This window comes from Eleginops maclovinus, chromosome 20 (genome assembly GCF_036324505.1).
Source record: "Eleginops maclovinus isolate JMC-PN-2008 ecotype Puerto Natales chromosome 20, JC_Emac_rtc_rv5, whole genome shotgun sequence".
In the NCBI taxonomy this organism is placed as follows: domain Eukaryota; kingdom Metazoa; phylum Chordata; class Actinopteri; order Perciformes; family Eleginopidae; genus Eleginops; species Eleginops maclovinus.
Window position 1 is genome coordinate 21,342,892 of NC_086368.1, and position 11,075 is coordinate 21,353,966.

An 11,075-nucleotide genomic window follows, 5' to 3' on the forward strand; every position below is an offset into this window, starting at 1 on the left:
TTTGGTGTTTTATATTTCACTTTCTTTCACTTCACTACACATCCTGTTAAACTTTTTTTGCAGCCAGCAACTTGCCACACAAACGCTGCATCCCACACAAACTCTCAAACATTGCATTGTTTTACACTATTGCAATTACTGTTTGTGACCAGAAGAGAGCAGCACTTTCTCTAACATTAGGGCTATGAAACCCTAGGCCTAATGCATATTTACATGCGAACACACATATGATTGGCAGATGTAAATGTCTTGCAACATGTGGTGTGTTGTTATCATAGTCTATAAGAAGAGCAGTGGACATAGTGAGAATATTACTGCAGCTTACCATGGACAAGACTGCTTTTGTTTTTACCTAAATCTAAATGCATCAACAGAAATGTGTTTTAAATGAATATGGTATGTCAGTACGATACTCCCATGTATGGTGAAAGGCGAAGGTGAAAAAAAAACACATTGCTTTGTTGCAGGGGTGCGACAACTCTTTTAATTGTAGCAATGAAATGGTATACAAATAAAGCATAGCACTAAAATGACTAACCATCACTTCAGATCACAGTTCATATTCTGTCAATAAGTTTTGCATGCACAGATTTAATTAGCCTTAATGAGCATAAAGCTTTGCCACTAAAATATCTATGGCTCAGAAAAATACACAGTTAGCATTTTAGACTATACAGTGAGATTATAAAGTATTTGATAAGAAAAGCATTTTGTTTCAAACATTGTGAAAAAAAGGGGGGGCATTTGCTTATCTTTAGATGGCTAAAGGCTTGACTGTTGATAAAAGAGTGCCAGTACTGCCGTCTCATGGACTGCATAGGCTTTATTTTCCAATAATGATATTCCTGTAGCCCTTGACGTGACACAGTGTGTTGCTGTTGAAGCTGACCACCAGCTTTCTCAGCCCAGATTGGGTGGGAGTGAAGTATATCTTCACCTTGGCATCCTCCCCAGGGCCCACTGAAGAGCCAAGGCTGTAAGGTAAATATTTAGACAGTAAGATTGTGATGTGTACACTAGAGTGAGACACTTTTCATAGTCTTTTGAGTGCATAAATGTTTAGTAGATCAATTACTGCTGACAAACGACTCATGACAGTTTACACTATTTATGGAGATGATGAGAACGGAGCTGTAATCTTGTCTCGGCCACACTAAGCCCCTGCTTCTTTCTTTAGCAGTGGGCTCCTGTCCTGACTAAACAGAGATGACACGCACATGTGGAGGCTGCACCAAAAGCGGGGAAACAAATCATAAAAGAAAATAACACATATCTCAGAGTTTGGAAGTCAAATTGGAAAGTGACATTCGCACTAAACAAAAATATGATTTTTATAAGGTCAAAAGTTGACAATGTGTTGTCATAGCAAAAGAGGCAGAACGCGATTGGTTGGTTAAATAAATCGGTTGCTCTGCTTCCTGTCACTGAATTAGAGTGTTTATCACATTTTATTCTTTGGGGGAAAAAGGGCTGCAATAATTGGCTGTATGTGTGTTTGTATCTGCATAGTGGAAGTTCAGTTACAACTGCTCAGTTATGACAGGTCAGTGATTTGATTTGAATGACTAAAGACATTTATTTCAATCTGTGTAAGAAATAACTCATCCTACCTCTCAGAGATGACTTGTCCCGCAGTCAGGTTGGACCCTTCCATGCTGAAGCAGCAGTTCTCCAGCTGCTCTGGAAGAGGGTTTTTGAGGGTGATCTCTGCTGCCAGCTTCCGATTCTCCTTTGGTTCACCCAGGATCTGCAGAGCACAAGAAGTTAGTGAATGAAAGCCTCACTATATGTTTAATTCAATTTTAGTTTTTTTTTTTAAACACTTGGGAACACGTGTTGGTGATAAAATACTCTAATCCTATACTTAAGCCCTAGTGATTAACTGGCCTGCTTTTGTTTCACATTTGTAATACATTTTCAGGGCTTGTTTTGACTTTTTTAATTGGACATTGCTGATGTCCTTTTTGGCATTGTTATTTGCAAGTTATCCAAAATATATGTCTCCAATAGCAGGTCATCATACTCACTCTGACTTTGATTTCAGGATTCTCCAGCACAATGGTTCTCACAGCCAGAATTGTCTGACTGGTGGAGGAGTCTATCAACAGAGCTGCCAGGCGGATCAAGTTGTCCTCAGTGAGTTGCTTACCATACTTAGAGTAGTTCAGTCTTAGTGGGACACGCCTCTCTAGAAGAATAAACACAATATATTGAATACTCCCAGTGAAAAGCAAAGTGTATAAAGCATTCACTTGAAAAACACCTCTTCAGCTCACCTGCTCCCGGTGAGAGCTCAACATTGAGCAGGTCTTTAAAACCACAATTATTTCCCATACGCCCGCTGTAGGTCACAGCGCAGGATCCAAACACCAGGCGGCATTTCTTCTCGCTTTGCGTGCTGTTTGTGATGAGAGCAAACACGTCAAAGTCGCAGCCCTTTCTCATGTCTGATGTGACCTTGATGGTGAGGTGTAGGCCTTCATTTTGCTGCTGCTGGAGCAGCTTGTTCTTGTTGTTAGCCTTCTTGAAAGTCTCCCGCTCCTCATAAGAACCTGGAAATATGGAAGTCACAAATCAACAGTTAAGACAGAAGTCACAAATTTGTTGTGTTAGCCTTTCAAAAAAGGTAATTTTCTATTTATTTACATGACAAATTGTCCCTTAAATCTGACCTTCTTGAACACTTTATGTACATTAAGGATAACACAAATACTAATAGGGAATGTAAGAATGTATACAGCAAGTGAACTCTTTTGCGACCTGTTGATATGCAGCAAAGGCCTGTATAAAGTTATAGTCATGTTTACAGTGACCACCTATATTACATTTTTGTTTGGTCTATCGCAAGATACCTTCGGGGGTACTTGTAGAGATGAGTGATGTCCTCTCTGTCGTCACTGCCCACTCTCTTCGTGCTGATTTTCTGGCCCACAAATGTAGTGGTAGTGAGTTTTGATATGCTGCCATCATTTTTCTTCATAATGGTGACGACATCAGCATTGACTTCAGCAAAGACAAATGGGGCGTCGTAGTTTAACGTGAGCTCACCCTCCTTAATGGCTCTGACAGGGATCGGGCCGCAGCAATATACTCCTACGTTCAACAAGATCAAGTTTGGTGAGGATTTGTCTTGATTAAAAGTGGTCTCGTAGATTCACTACTGTGTGTTCAGTACCTTCACTTTTCTCCTGAGGTGTAGGGTCACTGGCCTGCCAGCCTTGAAAATCAGATTTAAAGTCAGGCCGGGTCATCCAGCTCTCCACCCAGCAATGGTAATTCCTACAGATATAAACACACCATTAGCCTCTTACACTTTCTGTTATCAATTGTATTTGCAACCTGGACGGTCAAATTGTAGTTAATAATCAAATCAGAGGGATGTGCCAAAATACGGTCTTGGTAAGCTTCTAATTATACAGTTATCTATCATTGAAATGTAATATTAGAGCTGTAACAATTATTGACCAATAAATATGTCTGACTATTTGTCAGTGCTTTTTCATGCAGAATATGCTATTTTAAGCCTCTAAAGCACAGCTCTTATCACATGAATACTGTGTAATATATTTTAACATATATATTTGAGAAGTACAATATAAGACGAGCAAACGTTTAATTTGTGGGCCATACTCCATCATACTTTTAGAATTAGCTGAGGGCTGATTCAAAATGGCCTGGGGGCCGCATTTGGCCCCCGGGCCGTAGTTTGGACACCCCTGATTTAAAGTATTTTACTTAATACTACGCAAATCTGCCTCCTACATACATTAAATATGTTCTTACCATATCATTTCTGAACCATTAACGGGGTCACCCTTTTCGTTGATGAAGCGTTCAATCACCAGGTTGCTGTTGCTGTCGTGGGCTGACAGGAAGTTTGTGATGACGCGACAGGGAATGCCAAGGGCTCTGGAAACTAACAGGGTATACAAGCAACTTACATGAGGATTGCCATTCAAAATACAAAATATGTACATCTTTACTGTGCTCACATATTTCTTGTGTCTGTTTGAGACGAATCTAATGTGTTTTTCAGTGATAGGCCACAAAGCTCCACTGCGTCATATCTTACTTGTGCAGGCCACAGCAGCAAACACCCAGCACTGTCCGTAGCGAACAGGCATACAGGACTGTTTGACCCAGTTGCGCAGAATCTCCACACTTCCCTTCCAGAACATGGGGCTGACACCTCCTTCATAGCCATCTGTCCATTTTCCCAGCAACACCCCTTTGTCGTCATTACAATTCACCTAACAGGCAAAGGATGGATTTGTAAATCCTTTTTTATACACATTTTGAAATCCAAGCGTTTTACATTTTTTGTTTATAATGACATCATTTGTGCAGATGAACAAAGGATAAGGGTTAGGAAATGAGTACCATGGCACTGAGCACTCTGGAAACATAGATGGGATTCCTCCTCCCTGAGTAGTCTTTGCCAGGATTTCGCAGACATTTGGGATTCATATCCAAAATCCGCAGACAGGTGTCCAGGATTCCACTCTCAAACTGTATAGAAAAACTGCTGATGAGTTGCTTGTTGCTGACACGACATAAGAGATGGTGAAATCATCATGGAGAGATTAGACATGTCCTTCAAAACAATACAAACAAGTGCAAACACATAGCGTGTAACTCTGGCATGCTGTCAAGCTCAATAGCTGCCCAAGTAATGCAATGCTTATGCCAGGCTTATCAAACTTTGTGTCAGATATCAAATAAAAGACAGGAAAAGATAACACTCCCCTCATGCTATCAGACTCAGACTGTACACTGTCAGATATAAATGTCTCAGCCAATTGAAACGTCAGATATTCTTGATAAATGCACACATGTTCCTGTTATCAACATATGGAAGATTGAAACTCCTTTGCCACTCGGACACAATGTTGGCTTTCAGGCTGGACAAAGTGTGTGAGACGAAGTGAGGCTGACAGTGTTGGTGTTGGTACCTGGCCAAAATTCCAGGGCATAGATATGGGAAGTGTGTAGCTGCCCTGAAAGATGATTCCATCCTGAGATAAGACATATTCTTCCAAACTCCGCTCATCTTCCATGTACACTGCATCTCCTGTTGCCAAGAACAATAAAAAAGAATATGATGAAGGTCCTAATACATGTCTGAAGTGGAACAGCAGCGATCGTACATTTCTTTGGAAACAACACTTATAACCGCACCCCTGCAATCTGATGGAGTTTATTCAAGCTTTATTAGATTTACAGATGCTTTGTAAACTTTGGGGAATTCCGGGCCAGCTATTTCCATCTGCTTTCATTATTGATGCTAAGCTTAACTAACTAGCTGCTTGCCTATATTTACCAGTACAGTGTAGATAATCAATCAATCAATCAATAATGAAGTTTCCCAAAATGTTTAACTATAGATTTAAGGTCAAACAACAATTATTCATTAAAACTATTCAACTGATCATTCTGCTATATGTTCCGAGCTGCAGTGCTCTTAAATAACTTCTGTCTTAAGTCCACTTGAGTATGACATTTGAACTTCATAGCACTTTGTAGCTTAGGATCGCAACACAAGATCCACCACACGACAGCTTGATGTATGATCTGTTTACCCACCTGAGCACCAGGGGTTAAAGAGCACGATGAACTCAATCTTCCCAGATTGCCCCAGGGTCAGGGTGTAGCGGCCAATAGGTGCGTCTGGGGCGGCACAGAGGGACAAGGCCACCATGTCTCCGGGGGGGCTGGTGACAGTAGCACTCCAGCGTGAAGTGTCAATGCTGGCAGACAGACCAAAGGAGGCCCTGGTGCCATACTGCTCATAGGGCTTAGGACCTGCATGTGACAGAAAACTTAGTTAGAGCCCTGAATTCCCATTTGGGAAATATTTTTGAGTCTTGGCAAAGGAAACTTGCATGGTACTATTCCCTGTTTTCCCATCCCTGCCTATATTTAGTACAAACATCTCTGGAATCTCTTCTCATGCATGGACAGCTTCACTTTGTAATGGCATCTCATAACATTGTATTGCTCTCAAGCCCCCGAAGTGACCTCAGTTCAGCTTTAGATTGTGATAATTAATGTAAACTTAAAATCATCTGTGTTCCTTTCAGTCCAAACAGTCAATTTCTTCACATCTTCCACTGCGTTCATCCAACCAAAACAACAGCAGAACTTCTCATGGGTGGGCTTAGCGTTACTCTGATCCAATAAAACATACTTGACTTTCAAAGCTAGACATTGCTATCTATGATTATACACATGCGTTCCTCTTGACATGAAATATTTCCTGTTTTAGATATGATGGCAAGTAGCAGCTCCCTTATCATACTCTGCATAAGAAGTTTATCCAAATATGGACAGAGGAGAATAGACAGATGTCTCTATTTACTTAGTATTCAAACAGCAAAACATGAGGAGTAAACTGTAACTGTAGCTTTGTCTTCTAACACCCACCGAACATTAACGGACCAAACAACAATACATCTTAAAGCTACTGTAAGTGCGCTCATTGTAAAAGCCTGTAGCGGTGTGACTGAAAAAGGAACCATGACAAATTGCTTATTTTTCCTCTACAGCTCCTTCCCCCGGTCATATCTACAATCACAATAGGTTTCTAAAAAAATTATTATATATAGCGTTCCAATGTGACACTAAGGTCCTGCATTACAGGGAAGTGACTCACAGGGATACTTTATAACATTTGAAAACCTTTACTTGAACTTCTATGTGTACAGAAAGATGTAAAAGTAAAAAGGTGAGGTAGGATTAGCACCTGTCTCTGCGACAAAGTCAAGAGAGCTGACTCCCGGTTGGAAGCGTCCGGAGCGAAGGTACAGGCTGATTGTGAACTTCTGGCCTCTTCTCACAATCAGACGATCCACGCCGTTGAGATCGGTGCGATGGTCGGTGTTGTTGAACTCGCACTCCAAGTTCCAGCGTTCAATGTCAAGAGCTGAAAAGATGCGAGGGAATTTAAAAAGAGTTATTATTATATATATCTGTTATTATCTACACATTACATATACATTTGGAATGTGTGTTGCTCTTCAATACAGTATGACTTATTTTCTCTTAAATGATTATTTTGGTTTTCTAGAACCAATAATGCATTGCATGTCACATAGCAAGTAGCTCTCTTTAGATGCATAAAAATGTGTACCATATACAGTACTATAGAAATCTATTTTGAGCACACTTTAAGCACTATTCTTGGATCTTAATGACATTTTATAGAAAGAGTATATGTTTTATATGTGAGTATATGTTTATTAAGTACTTTAAATGCCACACGAAACTCTTGATGAAGTTTTAAAACGTAAAACTGTGAATAACCAATTTTTTTTCAATGGCAGATTTGTAGTTAATGAACCAGAGATCTGTAGAGTACAAGAGTCTTAATCTTGATGTTGTTGCGATAAACATGTTTTTGTGTATTGTTTACTTTCCTGGCTACAAGTTGATTTTTATCAAATTTAAAAAAAGGCCAAACGTTTAGCATTTAACTTCAAAGCCAATTTGTGTGGACTTTCTGGGTGGATTTAATAAGAGGTAAACATCTTTCTTGTGAAGTTTGCAAAGACAGACCCACTCCCTCTCTCCAGGGCACCTTGTGACTAAAGAAAATCCCACCCTTTGATTTCCTGTTTTTAGAAAAATTAAAGGTCTCTATATATACTGTAATGCATGCACTACCTACTGCTCCATGACATGTCAGGAGGTTAACGTCTGACCATATATCATTCAGTGGTGTTGACAAAAGCCCCCGAGACCCTCATGCGGTAGTAGTTTCAAGTCGAGGCTAGACTTGGGTAGCAAAAACTGCATAGTCTTCCTGCTGTTTTACATCAAGTCTGTCATTCCTTAGTGTTTCCTGTAGCTTTGATGTTTCACTAATCTTGTCCTTAGTTCAGTTTCTAATTGAAGACATGTCAGTGTTACTAATTGCGGTAAATGCCTTATAGATGACAATGGGACAGCTGGAGATGGAAGACAGAGGATAATGAATGTGTATACTCTCCAGCCATTTGATATGTGCAAATACCATATTAAAAACAGCATGGAAGCATGAAGCATTATGCTGTTTAATTGCTTTTTGAGAAAAAAACATCTGGAGAAAGAAATACCTCACTTGGGTTTTTTTCACTTTCGATTTAAAACCACAGTGCAACAGCATGTGCCTTCAAAGGTGAAGCAGATGGTGTTCATGTGTTATGTAAAGCCAAACTGAATGCATTTTATGCAATGTGCAGTTTGATCTATAGGGTAAAATAACTCACAGCCCAAGGCTCCAATATGAAACGGATGGGCAGAGATGCCATGACCCTGCCCTCCTCACTAACCTCTACACGTTGTGCGCACACCCACAGTTCAATGTTACTTTACCAACCATGATCTGCACAACCACACACAGAGGGACTGTCTCAGCAAGCAGCACAAGCCTAATAAGTATAAATAACTGTGTAGCCGCTGGTACAGTAAACAGTGTTTTAACCCTGGAAAAATAAATGTGTTCCCCTCAGAAGTGAATGGAGTGTTCAGTTTTGCAGTTCACACCCAAGCTGACTTCATTGCTCCATCACAGACACTTTCAATTTCAACTAAATGCTTTGTAAGCTTCCAACAGATGTAAAAGAGGTGCCATTTCTTCATCAATGTGTTGTTTATTCTACCTGCAAATTCTGCAGTCAGTGGTGTAATATTTGTATTTGTGTAGTTGCTGCAAAAATACAATGAATAAACAGTATTTATATTATGACAGTTCTCTTCTGAATACTTCACCTAAAAGTGAAAATTGTACACCTTTGTTACCTTTTCTTCCATAAAATGTGAAACTACTCCTCCGACATGTTTGGTATGCTACACATTTTGCCTACACACACAGGTCAATGACGTAGTTCAAACTTTAGAGGTGTTTGTGTAGTTTTAAATATCTTTACAAGGGCATAAAAGTTAACTATTTGTAGGTGTGTTTCTGTGCGCCTTCCTATAAAGCAGTAGACTCCAGCTGCTTTCAGCTGCTATTATAAGGGTCCCAGGACAGCAATGATCGGCTCAAACATGCGGTTCAAACATTTTTAGATGCATCGGTCTTCAGTTGTCAGATGGTTTTGTCCTCGACAGCATAGTAGTATGTGCAAGATGTGACAACTTTACATAGTTCAGGTTTTTTCTGGCACATCATGCCTATGCTTACTGACAACATTGTGCAACACTTTAGTGAACGTTTGACCTTCCTTCTCATTTAGGCTACTGTTCTGTCAGTGACTAGAATAACTGTACACTGCATTAAATACACTGAGAGTGAGTGCCTTAACAAAAACACACTTATAAGAAAACGGAGGAAAGAAAACTGAAAAGCAAAATTCTTGACTTGTAAAGTAAATACTTATCATTACAAATGTAGCGGATTTCTGTTTAATAACTTACATAGTTAGGAACTACTACACTATTACTTTATGCAATTAAACCGCAAATAGTTATTGTTGTTGTACCGGCAGTGTATGACAACAAATAAAAGTACCGAGAAAAACAACTTACCTTCAGACATGACTGCAGGTGTGTTCTTTGACCAAACTGTGTTTCCAGCGACTCTGCAGTAGGGGAATATGTGTCTCCCCTCGCTGTTATCTCGCTCTTATTTGTAGTCCTCCTCCTCCCGCTTTTGGGCGTAGCGCGACCCTTCCGCGCGGGCACACACGTTGAGTTGTACCCTCTTACAGAAATCTTCCAGTGATTCATTACAGAAGTCTGTGCGCTGTGTTCTCGGTTAGCCAAGAATAAGCAGAAATGCACTTTTTGACCTTGTGTGACGAAACAGAAGAATTGCAACAACATTTACTTAGAATTACATCAATGTAGCAATATTGATAGGAAGGCAATCAAAATTTGTATTTGATAAATATTTGACTCAAACATTTAGTTTGTGTTTGTTTCACTGTTTTATGTTATTGTATACACTGTAGCCCATCATGTTGGAATAATTTAGTCTTCAGACACATTCCTCGTTTAATTCCTATTAATACACACAATCTTTTCTTGAGAACAGCTAAAAAATATTTTATTCCAACTTGCATTCTTTATTTATTTTCTTTCAATATTTTTTTTTAATTTATTATATGTACCTATACCTATTTATCCCTGATGTCATATCGTCAATAATGTTAGATGTAGGCTACATGTATATTTTCTTGAAAAAGGAGAGAAAATTACAGCCACACATGAAGCTTACATGTGTGGCTATAACAACACACATGAAGCTTACACGTAAATTTGGGGATGATGAAAATCATCAAGTCTAGAAGACAGTTCACTTTTGAGCTATGCAGTGTGGCAGTTTATTAACTGGTACTGTTATGTTCACTGCAGTTTTATCCAATATAAGGTAGGCTAAGGCTGTCTTATCTATATTTTTTAATTGTCAATAAACCCACGAAAGACGAAAAAAGGTCATAATCCTGTGATAGGCTTTAAGCCTAGTTACCACATGGCTACATCCATTGTTGTAGGCTACAAGAATTAATTGAAACAAAGAGCATCCTCCTGTGATTCATTGGTCAGCCAGGTGATTTGTGTGCAATTGCGAAGCCATCCCAAAAAACCCCCACCTAAATAAGCCCCACTTTGCAGTTTTTGACATGTTGTCTTGTCTTCACATACCCTAGTTTATTTCAAGTAAAATCCCTACACCTTACCTTAGAGTCAGTCATATGGTTTGCAGCACTCCAGGCAGACTATTATAAACCACAAAAAAGAGTCTTGGCTCCAGAGTTGTGCATTACATCAGAAAAGTGATTGAGTGATTTTCAGATTCAAACTAATGCCAGAGCTCTGTCCAGACTCGCAGAGTGGAAATGACTAAGTACCCTCACCAAGGCACGCACTTGTGAACACTTTTACTTCCAAATAACGTCGGATAAAAGAAGGTTTAGGGGAAGTGTGACTACTTTCACCTTTAGGAAGTCATTAAGTTCGACATAGGGTATTATTAGTGTAATTGAAATATTAGACTTTATTAGAAATTAGTCACCAATGTTTGAGTTTAAAAATGTTGCTTCTTGGTTTAGATGCAAACAAAGTTGTTGTGCGAACAAATACACACCTATGAT

The 11,075-nt window shown here is 39.4% G+C and overlaps 1 protein-coding gene across 1 annotated transcript; it reads right to left on the bottom strand.

The window, feature by feature from the left end:
- Positions 1-457: 457 nt before the first annotated feature.
- Positions 458-9,745, bottom strand: tgm2b (transglutaminase 2b). The gene is made up of 13 exons (XM_063910754.1): positions 9,508-9,745; positions 6,743-6,922; positions 5,584-5,802; positions 4,953-5,071; positions 4,381-4,509; positions 4,073-4,250; positions 3,784-3,916; positions 3,176-3,279; positions 2,856-3,093; positions 2,277-2,554; positions 2,028-2,188; positions 1,611-1,747; positions 458-974 (listed from the first exon to the last, which is right to left on the bottom strand). Exons 1-13 carry the CDS (start codon positions 9,515-9,517, stop codon positions 824-826), a joined length of 2,037 nt encoding a protein of 678 aa, XP_063766824.1. The 5' UTR covers positions 9,518-9,745; the 3' UTR covers positions 458-823.
- Between the last annotated feature and the right edge of the window lie 1,330 nt (positions 9,746-11,075).

Coding starts and splice junctions, on each gene's coding strand:
- tgm2b (XM_063910754.1), bottom strand. Junction 4,251..4,380: donor CCAGAGTGCTCAGTGCCATG/GTACTCATTTCC, acceptor TTTGCCTGTTAG/GTGAATTGTAATGACGACAA. Junction 1,748..2,027: donor ATCCTGAAATCAAAGTCAGA/GTGAGTATGATG, acceptor TGTGCTCTGCAG/ATCCTGGGTGAACCAAAGGA.